General features: G+C 41.6%; 1 protein-coding gene and 1 long non-coding RNA gene across 2 annotated transcripts; one reads left to right on the top strand and one right to left on the bottom strand.

The window, feature by feature from the left end:
- Positions 1-363: 363 nt before the first annotated feature.
- On the bottom strand, positions 364-16,325 carry LOC120023459 (zinc finger protein Rlf-like). Its single transcript, XM_038967478.1, has 8 exons — positions 16,138-16,325; positions 7,074-7,228; positions 6,754-6,835; positions 6,397-6,532; positions 6,058-6,260; positions 5,663-5,799; positions 5,329-5,470; positions 364-5,180 (listed from the first exon to the last, which is right to left on the bottom strand). Exons 1-8 carry the CDS (start codon positions 16,315-16,317, stop codon positions 543-545), a joined length of 5,673 nt encoding a protein of 1,890 aa, XP_038823406.1. The 5' UTR covers positions 16,318-16,325; the 3' UTR covers positions 364-542.
- Positions 16,326-17,118: 793 nt separating this feature from the next.
- On the top strand, positions 17,119-19,047 carry LOC120023426. The gene is made up of 4 exons (XR_005472683.1): positions 17,119-17,241; positions 17,549-17,722; positions 18,288-18,343; positions 18,488-19,047. It is a non-coding gene; the product is annotated as an uncharacterized LOC120023426 (long non-coding RNA).
- The last annotated feature ends 230 nt before the right edge of the window (positions 19,048-19,277 follow it).

The raw sequence follows: 19,277 nt of genomic DNA, 5'->3' as shown, positions 1-19,277 counted from the left end.
TGGTTTACATCAGGCAATGCTTCTTGCGAATAGCAAACTCAAATTTTGTGAGTGTTTTTTATAGGGCAAGGCAGCTCTAACCAAAATCCACAATCTCGTCTCATTGATTGAACTCCAGGTTAGCTGACTCCTGACTCCAATTAGCTTTTGGATAAGTCATTAGCCTAGGGGTTCACATACTTTTTCCAACCTACGCTGTGAATGTTTAAATGAAGTATTCAATATAGACAAGAAAAATACAATAATGTGTGTTATTCGTTTAAACAATTTTAAATTCAGGTAATTCCAAAGGGTTCACATACTTTTTCTTGCCACTGTATCTACATTGAAATGTTCATCATCTGACAGAAATGTAATACAAAGACTGAAGAGGTTTTTTTTTTATTCAGGGGGCCATTTTGCACAGGTTGAAACATGTAGGTAAATTAAGAAACTTGAGCTGCTCAGTTTGGCAACTTAAAAGATACTGATAATATCAGAGTAGTAATAACATTAGAAAAAAACACTGAGAGTCTTTATATTGGACACAAAAGTGCTCAGTTCTACAAACCTTCGAGAAGTAGCTTATCATTCGTTTTTGTGGGGAAGAGGTCAAGCAAGGAAGTGAAAAACCTTGGTCTCTCAAGAACCACTACAGGCCTTAGGTGCTGCAGCTGCTTAATGGCTAGGTCACCACAACCTGTAAGAGCCTTTTCTAAGATGACGTGTAAGTTCTGGACTGATGTGTATTCCCCTGTCCTGGGAAGAGGCTTAAGTGTGGAAGAATGAGCCCGCCTGCTACAGGTAGTAGTGATTCCCACCTGGCTGTTCTCCTTCACAGAACAGCTACGTCTGTAGGAATCCCACCACCGAGCTGACACCACAGGTGGATCAGGCCTGGGGTTGTTGCAGTGTGAAGCCCGGGGCCTCTCAGCATCCTTATCCTTGGAGTTCTCCTGTATGAACTTCAGGAAAGATGACTCGAATCCCATAGGTTTGTAAGTAGCCAGGTCAAATGTGCGAGGGGGGGGGCTTTGAGGCAAGGGGTCCTTTGAAATGGGAGGGTGCTCAGGGAGCTCGTTCTTACGTTTAAGTGGCTGGCGGGCTTGAGGGGAGGGCAAGGGCACATAAATGTTTGCTGGTTTGCCACCATCATTCCCTGAACTGTCCAAGAAGCTCTCATCAACACTGAATCTGAGGGAGCATGGGGGAGAGAGATCAAGAGCGGGTGGGTTTGAGGATCTTCGCCTTGGCCTCGCCTCTTGGCTGTGGCTGTTCTGAGTAGCAGAGTCCTCCATGTGCCCACAAGGTTCTCCATAAAGCAAGTCATCTGCACCGACCAAAACATTCCTCTCAGCGGGTGGCTCCTCTTTGAACCCCAGTGGGTCATAGTCATCAAGTGTTTCTGCTTTGATGGAGTGCAGACTCATAGGCACAGATGGACCACCAGGGTTCTCTGGCTCTGCTTGATACTCCATCTTCAGAACTCCGTTAGGTGCCCTCGTCATATCAGGCCACACAGATAATACAGTATTCCTCTGAATCAGCTCCTCCAGTTGCTCTGCACTAAACACAAGCTTATCCTCATTCAATTTAAAAGCCCGATTGGTCAATTTGTGGCAATTCACATAGTGACGTCGCATACTACGTATCAATTTGACTACAGAATCACAACCCTGCACCATGCATGGGTACGCTTCACGTTGACAGCGATCTTGGCACATCTGCAAGGCCTCCTCATGGGAACGGAAGACCATATCTTCAAACTTGTGTTTTGATTTGGACTCTACAATACTTTGGTCAACATTCAACATCTCACCATCATCTTCATCATGCTCTTCACTAGTTTCTTCAGCCTTAACATCTTCGGGAGACTTTGGGCAGCGTCTCAGAGATTGCCTGAAAGGTAGTTTGGTTGCATCTTTTTGTGGCGTAGAGGATGGGAAGATAAACTTTTTTTGGCAACCAGTGACTGAAGTGTCGTGAGTATTCTGGAGACGCAATACAAGTGAATCATAGTAATTGAGGTGGCTAGAGAGTACATGTTTTTTCAGACTACTGCTTTGGGTGAACACTTGTGTACAGCCCTCATACTTGCAGTACATGGTCGCCTGGTAAGGATAACTCTTTCTGTGATGCTTTAGGCTACGGTTCACCTGGTAAGGATGCTCACTCTCCAAGTGACGCACCAAGCTACTGTTCAGGAGGTAAGAGGCATTACAGTTGGCGTAGCTGCACCTAAACTTCTGTAAAGCTGGGTCTTCTGAAAGCATGGAAGGATGTCCCATCACCTGTGAATGATGCTTCTTCTTGTGGCGATAAAGACTGTAGGTGTGACAGAAAAGCATCCCACAGTCCTTGTGCTTGCATATATAAATGCTGCCCCTGCCCCTTTGCATATCTCCATCCTCACTTTCCTCTTCAAAGTGATCCTGCACAGAAGATGGAGCGTGACTCAATTTCTTACTCTTGTCTCCAGACTTAGCAAATTGTACAATGTTTTGTCGCCTCCACATTATTTTCTTTTTTTGGTACTTCTGCTGCCAGGAAGGGTGTTGCCAGGTGAGGGTCTGAGATTTTTGTATGAGGGAGACTGTGGGCTTGGTGGGTTCTGGGGGTTTACCCTGAACCCACTTTTTAGACCAGCTCATTTTCTCCACAACTGCCTCGCTAAGTCTATGAGTCTGAAGATAATGAACCCTCAAGTCTGTCTTCTCTCTATGGCATTTGAAGCAGAGGTGGCACTTAAATGTCAGTGACTTGAGGATCTTCATTCCTTTCACCTTCTCCTCTGAGAAATGATGCATGTTCATGTAGTGGCGCCTTAGGGTAGTGCTAGTCACACATCTAAAATTGCAGCCATTAAGCTCACATAAGTATGGTTTAGTAGAAGCTTGCAAAACATAAGGGCTGATCTGGTCTGACTCTAAGTGTTGCTCTGAGGGTAGACTCTGGGCTACTGATGGTTCAACGTTTGATGTCAATTTCCTCCTCTCACCAACAGCGGGTGGATCTCTCTTTTGCAATAACACAACTGGGGACCTGGTGCCAACACCCTGATGGCAGGATATATTTGATGTGGTGGACCCTGACATTGGGTGGAAGGGCTCACTAAATCCATTTGTAGAGTTGGAGGGAGTCAGACTAAGCTGGCTAAGCCCAATCAAAATCTCTCTGAAATGGTCATTATCATTGGCAAGGCATGATGGAGATGTTGTGGTGTTCTTAATAAGGGAAGGGCAAGCATTTCCCTGGCTTGGTCCCTTCATTAGCAGACAAGCTGCATGTTCATTCTGGTCATCATTGTCCTGCTCTGTTTTGACCTTTAGACCTTTAGATTTCAAGCCCTTTCCTTTGTCAAGATTGAGTTCCTTATTCTCTGCCTTGAAATGCTCTCGATGAATACACCTCAGGTGCTTGCGAACATCTCTGGCTTTGGAGAAGGTCAATCCACACCTCTCAAAACCACAAGTGAACTTTTTTCCATCAAAGCACACAGCAACCGATGTCATTGTGCCTTTGGGCTCCTTGCAGCTCGACACATGTGACGAGGACGCACTGCATGTATAGGAAGTAGCATCGTTTCCCCCACTGACTACCTCCTCGAGTACAGTCTTTGTTTCACAATACTTTTTGGGGCTGGCTATGTCCTCAGTTATGGAATCAAGATGTTTTATTTTGGCCTTCCTCTGTGCCTCAAAGTCTTCCTCGGAGAAGGTAATGCCGTGTGTGGCTAAATGCCTGCTGAATTCCTTTTTAGAAAAGTAGAACTTTTTGCATTCAAGGCTTGTGCAGCTGTATGCAGCATCACGAAAGTGCTGTGCTTCATGGTGGTATACCTGCCCCAAGTCAGAGAAAGAAAGACTACATCCTTTGAGCTCACACTGGTAGCTAAGTTGATTGCCATGGCTATGCTTATGTGCAACAAACTTATTGGAGGTGCTGAAACGAGCACCACAACCTGTGACCATACAAATGTAAGGCAGGTCACCGTAGTGCAAACGCTGATGTCTTCGGTGGTGATAGGCAGACATGAAGTGGCGCCGGCAGTAAGTGCACTTTTCCCTACGGTCTTTCATTTCAAAATAATGTTTCACGTTCTGGTCCCCGACGTGGTGTTCTGATTTTAAATGCACACCCAAGTACTTGGAATGCTTAAAAGTCTTTGTACAGTGAGTGGCAGGGCATGTATATATGTCATGATTCCGCAATTCAAAATGAAAGTTAATGTAATCAAATGTGACGTTATCTTCATGTCCAGGGTTCCTGGGGGCAGATGAAGCTCGTTCTAAAATGTGCTCCAAAACATCAGGATCACGTGTGGACTGGTAGTACAGCATTAAGGATGGATCAAGAGCAATCTCAACAGTCTCCAAGTCATCCTCCTCCATTTCTTTATCCCAATCAATCCTCTTTTTGTCCTTTTTCTTTTGCCGAGTGCTTCTGGGTGGCATTCGAAGGTGTAGTTTAGTATGTGGGATAAAATCTTTTCTGCTCTTAAACGTCTTCAGGCAGACAGGGCAGGTGAAAACACCGTTTTTTTCATGCCTCTTAGAGTGAAGAAGGATTCGCGTTTCAGTAACACTTTTCTTACAAATCTTGCAGAAGAACTTGTATTTCTTCTGAAGTGAGCCCTGTTCAGCATCTGGCTTCAAAAGTGGTATACTGTCCCTCTCATTTTCCTCATCTTTATTATGACCATCAATGCCAACAATTGTCCCATTTAAGTATTCTCTTGGCATATCAACAAACCCCCTCTCCACCTCCTCCTTTACATCCTGCCCAAGACTAATCTCCTGCCCCCCCTCATCCTCATCTTCCTCTGGCTCAGGCTCAAGCCCCAGCAGCATGATGCACTGATGCTTGAGTGTTTTCCAGTCCCAGAACTCAGGGTCGAAAGGCCAGTGGGCTTTAAGTGCCAGGAGCAGTTCACACCGCAGAGAGTTGGGGATGATGGCATTTTCCTGGTCATACTTCTGATCGGTCCGCAGAGAGAGCTCTTCAAGGGAGCTGAAGGCCACATGAGAGAGGCCTAAAAGAAACTCTGTCAGCTGGCAAGCACGCAACACCTCAAGATCGTCTGGTAGGAGGCAGGCTACAGTCTTGCACACAGAAATCCTTGTCTCTGTGTCCTCTTGGTCTGGGAGCTGTAGTGCTTTAACACATAACTCCACAGACGAAGCCAGACCTAGCACCTCTGCCTGTAGAAGAAATGGGGGAAATCAGTGGCCTACAAATGTAGATTTCTTTTCAAAACGAATATTTCACTAAAATAACTATTCAAAACTGCTTAACAATTTATTGCAATGACATTCAAAATCAGAGGGAAAAAAAGCGGTATTTTTCTACCTCTGTCCGAATGACGTGCACAAGGAAGAGCAGATGGTAAACGGTCTTAGCAATGGCACCTAGCTGCAGGCAACGCTCCAGCAGTGATTCCAAAGATGGGTCAATCCTTCTCTGAAGCTTACTCCACAACAGTGTGAGCTCCCTAAAAATGAAACCGCATAGAGAAATATACATGAGAAAGACCCCAAAACTACACACCAGCCCAGAACTAAAATTGGAATAAAAGATTATTCAGGGTCCCTCTGCAAATAAGATCATTCATGTGCATAACATACATTCACTTCAATTTATCCATATGCTTCCCAAGATTTGACATTGACTACTAAAAACACACCAGGAGCAGTACAGGCTTTGCTGCTGCAGCTGTTGAGTTAGGAAGGTGGTACACAGGATGAAGGCTGTGTTTTCCTCCCCCTCTGTGTCCAAACTGCATGTAATATCCAGCACATCCTTACAGTCCAGTCTGGATATCTGTGGGATAAATAATAAAGGCCAAATCATGCATAGAACCACAGTTTTGTGGACCATATCACTTACATCTCAAGGGCGAAAGAGTTCATACTCTACTTGTGAAGATTGCCCAACACACAACTGTCAGATTCACTATGCCATCACATTTTCTTTCATAACAGCTTTCTCTGAATGCTATTTAAATAGCAGTATAAATAACAGAACTGAGCTGAGCTAAAAGACAAATGATGCTGTTCTCACAACAACACACTGACAGACCTCCATGATGGCCTCCTCACCGGGCAGCAGGTGGCAGAGGAGAGAGACGTAGGTCTGCCGGAAGGTGGTTTGGTTGGAGACAAGGTGGCATTCGGCACAGGACTTAGCCAGCACAACAGCCTTCGCCACCTCCCCCACTTTCTCCAGGTGTTTGACCCGCATCTCCATGAAGCCCTCCCCCTCCAAGGCGATGTACGCCTCAACTGAAGGAGAATGACAGAGCAGCAGTAGCTGGATGACTAATACCAATACTTCAAAATCACAAGATTCGCCTTATTAGTCACTGCTGCTTATTTGTGCATCATTACCATGTCAATGCAGTAAGGTGGTGATACTGACCTTCCTCTATGTTTGTGGGGCGACCGGTGAGAAGGGCGCTTAGGACAGGGTTACTCCACGCTCCCCCCTCTCCGGTGATCTGGAGCAAGGCTTGCAGGTCTGTGCTCCCATACTCCAACAAGGCATCATGGGACACCTGCAAAACCCATGAGAACACACACAAAGAAAGGGTTTGGGCCACAAATGTCCCTTAAGGTAAGAGACGGCATGGTAAAGTTGTTAATGTAGGACAGCCCTCATATCAAGAATTGGATTGGATATAAAATCACTTCCTCCACTTCTCTCAATTCCCCTGCTAATGTGCTCTCATGCTTTCTCAACACATTTACTTTTTATCAAACAGACCCCATCCTTTACCTGAACAGAACGGTAAAATTGAACCCAGGCCTCATAAGGGATTTCATTTTCAGGCACAGATAGCAACAGTTCAAAACAGCTCCTGAAAGCAAAATAACAAAGACACAATGAGGGACAAGTGACAACTTGTGAAACTTCATGACACAATGTTATCAATTTCTAACATGCAGGACAAAAAAATGAAGAAGACATGTCTAAAAAAAGGCGATGTATTGCAGCACACAGCAGAAAGTGTGGTACTGCTCAGGTTTTCAAAAATGTTTTATGTTGGTACAACCATAACAGTTTCAAACACATTATTACTCTTTGAGTTGACTCACAATGCTAGTCTCTTTAACACGAGGGCCACATTATCAGAGTCTGCGGTGAGGTGTGGCCTTGCAGCAGCAAAGCAGTTGATGGACAGGCAGTAGACCTCCAGAAGGGGAAGACCATGCTCCACAGAATTCCTGCTCCCAGCATAGTGCATCAGTGCCTGCAAAGACAGTCATGGAGGAAAGAGGTCAAAAAAAAAAACACTTCCAATGACAAACAGGCAGCTGGGTTAGTTATAAGAAAATCAACATAACGACTTAGCCAACAGCAACAGCTACCTTTAACACCCAATTACCTTCCAATTAATGGTTCAGCAGCCATGCTGAACCCAGTTTAGGGTTATCTTTTTTGTTACAATGGTCTCACAATCTTGCCAAAATAGAGGAAACAGCATAGCAAACTCTGATACTACAATTTATGTAGAAAACAAAAAACAGTCTTAATTTCCAAATTATGTCAGAGAGGAAGAGGCGAAGCAAGAGGTTTAACCAAAATCGGGACAATACAGCGATAAGCAGACATTTTTTTTGTATGGGACATCTATGAGAGTGTAAAAAAATGTAATTGCTATTTTGCTAAGTGAGGCTTATTTTGTAATGTTTAGGTTGTTAGAAATGTACTGATATACAGTGCATTCGAAAAAGCATTCAGACCCATTCACTTTTTCCAAATTTTGTTACGATACAGCCTTAATCTAAAAAAAAATGTTTTTTAAATGTTCCTCATCAATCTACACACAATACCCCATAATGACAAAGCGAAAACAGGTTTCGAATTTTTTGCAACTTTATTAAAAATAAATAACAGAAATACCTTATTTACATAAGTATTCAAACCCTTTGCTATGAGACTCGAAATTGAGCTCAGGTGCATCCTGTTTCCATTGATCCTTGAGATGTTTCTACAACTTGATTGGAGTCCACCTGTGGTAAATTCGATTGATTGGACATGATTTGGAAAGGCACACACCGGTCTATATAAGGTCCCACAGTTGACAGTGCATATGTCAGAGCAAAAACCAAGCAATAAGGTTGAAGTAATTGTCCGTAGAGCTCCGAGACAGGAATGTGTCGAGGCACAGATCTGGGGAAGGGTACCAAAACAATTCTGCAGCATTGAAGGTCCCCAAGAACACAATGGCCTCCATCATTCTTAAATGGAAGAAGTTTGGAACCACCAAGACTCTTCCTAGAGCTGGCTGCCCGGCCAAACTAAGCAATCGGGGGAGAAGGGCCTTGGTCAGGGAGGTGACCAAGAGCACAAGGTTCACTGACAGAGCACCAGAGTTCCTCTGTGGAGATGGGAGAACCTTCCAGACAGACAACCATGGTAGAGTAGAGTGGCCAGACAGAAGCCACTCCTCAGTAAAAGGCCCATGACAGCCTGCTTGGAGTTTGCCAAAAGGCTCCTAAAGGACTCTCAGACCATGAGAAACAAGATTCTCTGGTCTGATGAAACCAAGACTGAACTCTTTGGCCTGAATGCCAAGCATCACGTCAGGAGGAAACCAGACACCGCTCATCACCTGGCCAATCAATCACTACGATGAAGCATGGTGGTGGCAGCATCATGCTGTGGGGATGTTTTTCAGCGGCAGGGACTGGGAGACTAGTCAGGATCGAGGGAAAGATGAACAGAGCAAAGATCAAAGAGATCCTTGATGAAAACCTACTCAAGAGCACCTTCCAACAGGAAGGAAGGAATACAATGCAAATTAATTACTTAAAAATCATACAATGTGATTTTCTGGATTTTTGTTTTAGATTCCGTCTCTCACAGTTGAAGTGTACCTATGATAAAAATTACAGACCTCTACATGCTTTGTAAGTAGGAAAACCTGCAAAATCGGCAGTGTATCAAATACTTGTTCTCCCCACTGTATATCTTTATTTAACCAGGTAGGCCAGTTGAGAACAAGTTCTCATTTACAACTGCGACCTGGCCAAGATAAAGCAAAGCAGTGCGACACAAACAACACAAGAGTTACACATGGGATAAACAAATGTACAGTCAATAACACAATAGAAAAATCTATATACAGTGTGTATAAATGTAGATCTATAACAGATCATCTATATACAGTGTGTGCAAATGTAAATCTATATAATAGATCATCTTTGATTATGTATACTTGCGTATGGCGTTTAACACAAATGTACACATCAACTTTGCTTTATTATGTTAGTGTTAAAAAAATGTGGTTGAACCACATCAACTAGCTAGAAGGCATGTTTTTGTAGAGTGTGATAGGGTCAAATTAGCTTGTTACAGCAACTCGATTTTGAAACAAGACCTGCTGTAGCTAGCGAGTTGTAATAAATAACGTTTAGCTAATAAATGCACTAGCTGTGGCCAAGGTAGCTGCTTTTAGCAATGCTAGCATTTACACACTAGCGTTGCTAGGAATTAGGCCTAGCTTGCAAAAAAACAGAATTGTCCACCGGAAGCCATACTTAGATATTTACTCTGCCGATTGTCCGTAGGGTTGGTCGTTATGCAGGGAGGAAATTGAGAAAAAGACAATATAATTTATAATTAAATAAACTTTCCAAACGTGGGTGTGTTGTAAACCCAGTTCCTCTCCACTTACCTCATGTCAAAATAAAAGTCCAGCATGGGTGCCATTCCTGTACAAAAAAAGCTAGAAATTGTGGGAGACCTCTATTTTAACATGAGGTAAGCAGAGAGGAACTGACCTAGTCTACAGACCGACATTTGGAAATTCTGTTTAATTATACGTTCTGTATTTTTTCTCAAATTCCCCCCTGCATAAGGACCAAGTCTACAGACAATCGACAGAGTAAGTTAAAAATGTACGGTTTTTTTGCAAGCTAATTCCCGACAACGCTAGTGTGTAAATACTAGCATTGTGAAAAGCAGCTATGCCTAGGGTGTAGTGATGTGCGGGTTGACTCATAACGCAAATATTGTGTGGATGAAGGGCGGGTGGGTGGCGGGTAGAATAAAGAGAAAACAGTACCTTAAAAAAAGGTATAATTATTGTGCAATTTATATCTATAGGCTGCAGTTATTATTATTATTATTATTTTTAAAGCTATGTGGCATTAGTGTGCAAGCCTAAGCTTTAGGGCTTAACTGTACGCGTGCCAAATTGCCTACACGGCAATCGGCAATTGCTTTTGGGAGCGGGCAGAAAAGGTTTGTCATCCATAGAGCCAAAAAGCTGCAAAATGGAGAGATGAAAATAAAGAGAAGGACATAAAAGTAATGTTTGGGAAAGATTTGGTGAAGTGGTAAAAGAGGATAGTACCAGTGTCGGCTATGTTGTGTGTGATGATTGTGAGGTGCTATACACATTAGAGGTCGACCGATTATGATTTTTCAACGCCGATACCGATTATTGGAGGACCAAAAAAGGCCAATACCGATTAATCGGACGATTTTTGAAATGTGTTTGTAATAATGACAATTACAACAATACTGAATGAACACTTATTTTAACTTAATATAATACATCAATAAAATCAATTTAGCCTCAAATAAATAATGAAACATGTTCAATTTGGTTTAAATAAAAAACAAAGTGTTAAAGAAAGTAAAAGTGCAATATGTGCCATGTAAGAAAGCTAACGTTTAAGTTCCTTGCTTAGAACATGAGAACATATGAAAGCTGGTGGTTCCTTTTAACATGAGTCTTCAATATTCCCAGATAAGAAGTTTTAGGTTGTAGTTATTATAGGAATTACAGGACTTTCTCTCTCTATACGATTTGTATTTCATATACCTTTGACTATTGGATGTTCTTATAGGCACTTTAGTATTGCCAGTGTAACAGTATAGCTTCCGTCCCTCTCCTCGCTCTTACCTGGGCTCGAACCAGGAACACATCGACAACAGCCACCCTCGAAGCAGCGTTACCCATGCAGAGCAAGGGGAACAACTACTCCCAAGTCTCAGAGCGAGTGACGTTTGAAACGCTATTAGCGCGCACCCCGCTAACTAGCTAGCCATTTCACATCGGTTACACCAGCCTAATCTCGGGAGTTGATAGGCTTGAAGTCATAAACAGTGCAACGCTTGAAGCATTGCGAAGAGCTGCTGGCAAAACGCACGAAAGAGCTGTTTGAATGAATGCTTACGAGCCTGCTGCTGCCTACCACCGCTCAGTCAGACTGCTCTATCAAATTATAGACTTAATTATAACATAATAACACACAGAAATACGAGCCTTAGGTCATTAATATGGTCGAATCCGGAAACTATCATCTCGAAAACAAAACATTTATTATTTCAGTGAAATACGGAACCATTCCGTATTTTATCTAACGGGTGGCATCCATAAGTCTAAATATTCCTGTTACATTGCACAACCTTCAATGTTATGTCATAATTACGTAAAATTCTGGCAAATTAGTTCGCAACGAGCCAGGCGGCCCAAACTGTTGCATATACCCTGACTGCGTGCAATGAACGCAAGAGAAGTGACACAATTTCACCTGGTTAATATTGCCTGCTAACCTGGTTTTATTTTAGCTAAATATGCAGGTTTAAAAAAATATACTTCTGTGTATTGATTTTAAGAAAGGCATTGATGTTTATGGTTAGGTACAGTTGTGCAACGATTGTGCTTTTTTCGCAAATGGGCTTTTGTTAAATCATCCCCCGTTTGGCGAAGTTGGCTGTCTTTGTTAGGAAGAAATAGTCTTCACACAGTTCGGAACGAGCCAGGCGGCCCAAACTGCTGCATATACCCTGACTCTGTTGCAAGAGAAGTGACAAAGAAATTCATGTTAGCAGGCAATATTAACGAAATATGCAGGTTTAAAAATATATACTTGTGTATTGATTTTAAGAAAGGCATTGATGTTTATGGTTAGGTACACGTTGGAGCAACTACAGTCCTGTTTCGCGAATGCGCACCGCATCGATTATATGCAACGCAGGACACGTTAGATAAACTAGTAATATCATCAACCATGTGTAGTTAACTAGTGATTATGATTGATTGATTGATTTTTATAAGGTAAGTTTAATGCTAGCTAGCAACTTACCTTGGCTTCTTACTGCATTCGCATAACAGGCAGGCTCCTCGTGGAGTGCAATGTAAAGCAGGTGGTTAGAGGGTTGTACTAGTTAACCGTAAGGTTGCAAGATTGAATCCCCGAGCTGACAAGGTAAAAATCTGTCGTTCTGCCCCTGAACAAGGCAGTTAACCCACCGTTCCTAGGCCGTCATTGAAAATAAGAATGTGTTCTTAACTGACTTGCCTAGTTAAATAAAGGTGTAAAAAAATATATATATAATTATAATAATCGTCCAAATCGGTGTCCAAAAATACTGATTTCCGATTGTTATGAAAACTTGAAATCGGCCATTCCGATTAATCGGTCGACCTCTAATACAAATTTGACAGTCACAAGACAGGGACTTAAAATAAGCCTATGGCACGTCAGAGGAACTATTCAGATGGGTTTAATGGAAACTGAACAGTGACTGTAGGTCAATAACCTCTCACCTAGCCTTAATATTCACTACTGCAGAATTGAGCATTTCTTGCAGTAAAATTATACACCAAATGTAAGCTGAATTTTGACTTGGGAACAGGAGTGGAGTTATATGACGCATGCGCAGTTAGATACCATCTGTAGAGGTGCTATCTTTATTAGCATCATAAAAGCTGATAGTATTTCAACCACATAAAATATTGAGAACAACTGGTCTACGGCACACTTGCATGCAGTGTCGGAATAGGATCGAATCCGACCTACTGCCTGCCCCTTCTTTCTCCACTGTCATCCCCACTCTCGATCTGTTCAATAAAGTCTGAAAAGATCTTTAAAATATAGTAATTTTTTATTTTATTTTTTTATAACGATAAATGCACTAGCTAGGAAAGCTATTTATTTCATGGCTACCCGTACACATCGCTCCGGCCAACTGACGTTTCTTCTCCACAATGAGTCTGGATTTGCCTCCCTCCCCAACGTTTTCTAGAATGCGAACACATTATGACCGTTCTGATTGGTCAGAGAAACTGATGAGTTGGGCCAGAGCCGGCCTACAAGATATTGTTATCAATTTTGATACTCTGATTGGTTAAAGACTAGTCAATTGCTGATTCATTTGTTTTGTACAACGCTCCTTATTTTGAAGTCACACAAACAACATCTAGGTTAGTGTTGTCACAATACCAAATTGTTGACTTTGATACCGATACGAGGTTTAGTATCACAATACTCGAAAAAAGGCATATTAGCCAAAGTGACAGAATGGCACTTGATCCAGACAGATCTTTTATTATTATACAACCATACAATCAATTTGACAGATTTTTTAACCACTAACTACATATCATAATGGTAAATCTATCATCTACTGATAAACTGGGTAAATCAAGATGTTGCTTAGGCCTATTCCCAATAGGTAAATGCAGTGTGTGCACGGATTGAGTTTTTGAGCTTGTTTAGGCTGATTTCATAGGGCTACAGATTTTAAAAAACGATCCGTTTCCCTTCCATTTTGGGACTTATTTTATTGTACTGATCAACACTATTGCATAGAAGAAGCAATCTCCTCTTTTATAAAAGTGTGCTGTCTCTTTAAGACTAATGATATCACTCACACACACATTCAGTAGAGGATGGAGCAAATATGATCTTGACTGGGAGAGATGTGAGGTGGGGGAGACGAAGTCAATTAATAAAGCTTCTGGTGACAATCAGCTTTGAAATCACCAATATCTTGCGTTACGTTTTACATAAACAATGTAATAGGGTAGTGAATTGATGTTAGCTGTAAACTAGCAAGGAAAGTTAACCCACAAAGCAGGAAGCTACTGGTATCTTCTTTGCATTGTACAACGTGTTCTAGTCTGTATAGGACATTGTTTTGCGAACAGTAATTAACAGTTTCAACATTTCTACATGCCGCGTTGCATTATTCAAGTGTGTTAACTGCTGTGCAGCATAAGTGGTGATGCAGCCCAGACTCTCAGTGATTGCAGTGGTTTCTCAGGATAGGCTAGAGCTAGCAATGAGTAAGTGGAGCAGGCACAGTGCTCTTGTGCTATAAGGGGACATCGGCTTCGCTGAGAGAGACTTGATCCTATCTCAATCAGTAGACGACGTGAGACATTTGAAAGAAGTACCAAAAGTAATACATATGAATCAAAAAAGTACCTAAGTTTCAGTATACCATGCAATACTAATGTAGGGTGGCATTTTCAGACAATGTATGTAGCGATCGATAGAGCAGCAGAATTACATTCAGGGTGAGTCGTCAGACAAAGCTAATTGATAAGTAATGAAGAACTCTAGCCCTGAAGGCCGGTCATAATTATGCTAAACTCTGCCTATTTCTACCATTTATCTTCCTAAAATCTGATTTTAAACCTAACCACACCAATAACCTTAAACTAAGACTAACAATCAAATGGTTGTTTTCATGAATTTTTACAATAGACAATTTTGACTGACTGTTGTAGTAACTAGTGACAACCCTGCAGGCCTATTCACATGCATGCCAGCAAGTGCCTGATTTCCAGCTAGCCCTGATAAACAAAACGTGATGCCATCCAGCCCAGTTCAGCTTTTACTGTAAACATTTAAAATGTTGCAAAGAGCACCAAGATAAACTAGCTACTAGTTTGTATGTACTGGATTTAGCAACTAAAATATTTTTGCAAGCCTTATTGTCATCCTGGAGCACTGACTGTCTCCCTCTCTGACTAGCCCTTGATCATGACTCAGTTCCAATGCATTACACATAATAGGCTGACCACACCGCTGCAAAATAATTTTAGAAATCTATGTTATTAAATAATTGCGCCAACGAGCGTCTGCGTTGCCACGGGCTAAAATAGAAGTAATTCCTATTTCTGAAGCAGATCGCGCTGCAAGTCCTGCCTCTCCCATTCCTCATTGGTTTATAGAAGCAGGTACCCACGTGCCATCTCCTCATTGGTTATACCCACATGGGTGATTGAAAGACGAACTGTTGCCGTGGTAATACCATGAAAGTGTAGATGCCAATCACCATATAAGTTAAACATGAAAAAGCCTGGAAGGAGGAGAGATGACTAGAAATGATTCGGTTGACCGTTTTTATGTGTGGATTAATTGTCAGAGTAGAGGACCTTGTGCATTTCAGGTAAAATAACAACCTAATGTTTATATACCTGGACAAATTAGCTAGCAACAGCAAGCTAGCTAAATTGCCATACATGTTTAATACTTTTCGACCTGTCCCCAAATTAATGTCATTGGTTCAGAGTTTGTTTAGATATTTTAACCTGCGTGTTGTGATCGCGTTTGGTGTAGGGGGACAAAATAAATGTATGCACGATGGCGCCCGCGCGCAGCCGGTTTGGGTTCCGTGTAAGTCATTGTTCAGAGCGCATCGCTTGCCGTATGGTTTTGGAAACATTAAGGACCTTATCTTTCATATGTAAACAAAAGGTTAAATTGATACAGACCTTTATCGGGTTAGGGTTCCCAAATGGCCATATTTCAATGTAACAGCGCTTGTTTGTTTACGAAAACAAATTTAAGATAGTTAATTAGCACAGGTATGTAAACGGAAGACAGAAATAACAAACGTGTTGTCACTGAAAAATACTGTAGGCTGCAACTGTATCAAAACAGTGTACAGTAAGTGTCTTTTGCCTTTGTGAAATACTTTTGATGTGATATGAAAGTAGAGGGATTTATGTTTATAGAACTGTACTGGAATTGATAACCGTTTCACGTTTAGATGGAGCATTTATTTAGTTGTTTTGGCTTCCAGAACATAAGGTCCTTGGACTAAGGTGTAACGTTTAGGCTCCTTTAGTCCAACACTGGGCTACTGTACCTCAAGCTTGTAGAACAACCATGTCAACGTGTTAACTAGCTGGCTAGAGTTAGAACCACTGACGATAGCATGTTGTCTTTTGCACATTGGAGGCATGTAATACAGATGTGTTATACTTTGCGTTGATTGCTTATAGTCGTGCATTAATGTAGATTGCTCGCTTATCCTGGTAAATTGTCTAGCTAGTTAGCAGCTAAAGGCCATATTGGCGCATACAGCCAACACCGTTCCTTTCAGCTTTGCGTGCACTCTAGCTACCTGGCAGAAGTTGTCGCAATATTCGGTGGAAGATATTTCCGAAATGTCTTGTTGCCAGAGCGTTGCTTCCAGCGCTCTCAAGGTAGTCAGCAAGCCTTCCATGGCGACGAAAGCGTCCTCGGCAGTGTTAGACAGCCGATTACTCCAGTCGGGTGCTGGTTCAACATAACTATCCGCCATCCTCACTCCCCGCCACCGCGCGTATGCAGCCTGTCATGTGATCGGCGTGCACTCACCACTGCTCCAGGTAGTGAAATTTGGTTGCGCCAAAGATTATGGTAACTATACCTTTCATCTGTTGTTCCACCATATTTTTTTTGCATAGGAATTTAATTTATTGTAAACGACTATATATTCTAGACAGGTTCAATCACATACTGCTGAAAAAAAGACCCCCAAATAGTCCACTCCCAGAGACGCTGCAATTCTACAAAATTAGAGTATATTAGTGTCAAAGCCTGCTGTACTACAGGTAGATAACATAAATCTATATTTCAACCTTTATTTAACTAGGCAAGTCGGTTAAGAATAAATTCTTATTTTCAATGAAGGCCAAACTTTCAAACGACGCTGGGCCAATTGTGCGCTGCCTTATGGGACTCCCAATCACGGCCGGATGTGATACAGCCTCGATTCGAACCTGGGACTGTAGTAACGCCTCTTGCCCTGAGATGCAGTGCCCTAGACCGCTGCGCCACCCGGGAGCCCAGAAATAAACTATATATCCTTCAAATCAAATTTTATTGGTCACATACACGTGATTAGCAGATGTTATTACGGGTGTAGCGAAATGCTTGTTCTTTTAGCTCCGGCAGTGCAGTAATACACAAAAATCTAGGTAGGAATGAATTAAGACTATATACATAAAACTATGTACATATGAACTATATACATAATTGTAACTAGTTATTTATTATTCATCAAGGTCCATAATAACTTTTGCACAGATGAACTCATATTATGTTGGTCTGTGCTTTGGCTCCCTCTAGTGGAGTGTTTCTAAATTATTAACCCGGAAATGATTCTGTCAAACGTGTGAAAGAAGCTAGTTCGTTGGCAAGCTAAAAACGAACAGCAAGATTTGGAGGGAAAATACGCGACAGGGTGAGTTTAATTCTGTGTTATGACTTCAGAAATGCATTGCAATCGTTTTGTAACTAGAAGTGTGTTGTAAAAGGTGTTATTTCTCACATAGATTTGTATGTTTGATCAGAAACTGGTCTTGTCGCAATAACTGCTGTAACGTTAGTTGGCTACTACTGACTAACGTTAACTAGCAACAGTTAGCCAAAGGTGGTGAATACATGGAGTTAGCTAGTTCACTCATGCAGTTTACCATTGAACAATTAAATTCCGGTCCACTTAACTGGGTGTGTCTCTCATATAATCACTCATTTTATTATTCCAATAGGTAACGTTAATAGAAGGCTCTCTGTACCACCATGGGTATATCCAAACAGATCGGGAACCACAACGGTACCAGGAAGAAGAGTATTAGCAAGACATGGAAGACAAAGCGATATATGACCAAATCCATGCAGACATGAAGACCTTCAACAAAAACCAAGTTGCTCAAAAAAAGAAGGTGGACTATGTCACTGGTTGTGCCCAGCATTACTGTCTACAGTCGTGGCCAAAAGTTGAGAATGACACAAATATACATTTCCACAAAATTTGCTGCTTCATTGTCTTTAGATATATTTGTCAGATGTTACTATGGAATACTGAAGTATAATTACAAGCATTTCATAAGTGTCAAAGGCTTTTATTGAGTGAGCTCCAGCCTTGTACTCGTCAACACTCATACCTGTGTTAATGAGAGAATCACTGACATGATGTCAGCTGGTCCTTTTGTGGCAGGGCTGAAATGCAGTGTGTAAATGTTTTTGGGGGATTCAGTTCATTTGCATGGCAAAGAGGGACTTTGCAATTCATCTGATCACTCTTCATAACATTCTGGAGTATATGCAAATTGCCATCATACAAACTGAGGCAGCAGACTTTGTGAAAATGAATATTTGTGTCATTTTCAACTTTTGGCCACGACTGTACGTTGCGCTTTCTTGCAGCTATTCAAATTGTTAACTGGAAACATTTCGGCAACTGGAAACTAAAAGCCGTAGTTGAATGTGCATTTGTTTTGATTGCAGATTATATTTTGTTGATCTTTAAGAGCACTTTAAAACCAACGTGCACAAGAAAAATGGTAAGATCCCCACTATTTTTGTTTGAAGCAGTCCATTGTTCCTGTGACAAGCCTTCCTCCCCAGCACCCGAGTATTACAACTTAGATTTTTATTTTGATGACTGAGCATCTGCATTTTTTCCATCTCTCCCACACTCTGTTCAGGATTAAGCTGTTGAAGGAGGAACCTTGCACTCAGGCAGAAGCAGAGAGAGCTGCAGGTATGGGTTCTTACATACCCCACAAAACTGTAGAGGTGGAAGAGAAGATGGACTGCCTTTCTTTGACCATTACTTAAACCCAGGTTCCAGAACACCTTTTTTGTGGCTCTGAGCTACGGACATTGCTTTGCATTACATATGTATAGATGTTTTTATACATTCAATGTAAATATGTCACATGTGGAGCAAACAATTAAAAGGAAATGTGGTGATTGGCTGGATGCCAGTTTCTATTTTAGCCAGGTTTATAATTTTGTCATGCTTGCAGCAGGCTGGCAACTCTGTCTAATGACAAATTATGAAATATTGTTAGAATCGGATTTCAATGCCTGTGCAACCCAACAACATTGAATATAGCGCTGAATTTACAATTAAATATATAGGATAGAGCTACTCATATTACTTGAGATTGTAACTTGAGCTGAAATGCAATTGTAAAGCACAGTTTGTGCTCCTACAATTCACTGTTGATCTTAAATGCAATTAAAGTACCAGTCAGCATCGCGTTGGTGTTTGTGAAATATTTTTGTTAAAGCTGCAATATGTAACTTTTTGGGCGATCTGACCAAATTTGCATAGAAATGTGAGTTATAGATCTGTTATTCTCATTGAAAGGAAGTCTTAAGAAGTATGTGCACTATTTCTATGCTTCCCGTTAAGTTTAGTTTTTGCGTCTGTTACTTTCGGTTTTGTACACCGGCTGAAAACAATATTTTGGGTTGTTGAAAATATAT

The sequence above is a fragment of the Salvelinus namaycush genome, chromosome 28 (assembly GCF_016432855.1).
Source record: "Salvelinus namaycush isolate Seneca chromosome 28, SaNama_1.0, whole genome shotgun sequence".
NCBI classification, from domain to species: domain Eukaryota; kingdom Metazoa; phylum Chordata; class Actinopteri; order Salmoniformes; family Salmonidae; genus Salvelinus; species Salvelinus namaycush.
The sequence above is the reverse complement of the archived record's forward strand: the minus strand, read 5'-3'. Positions and strand labels throughout refer to the sequence as shown.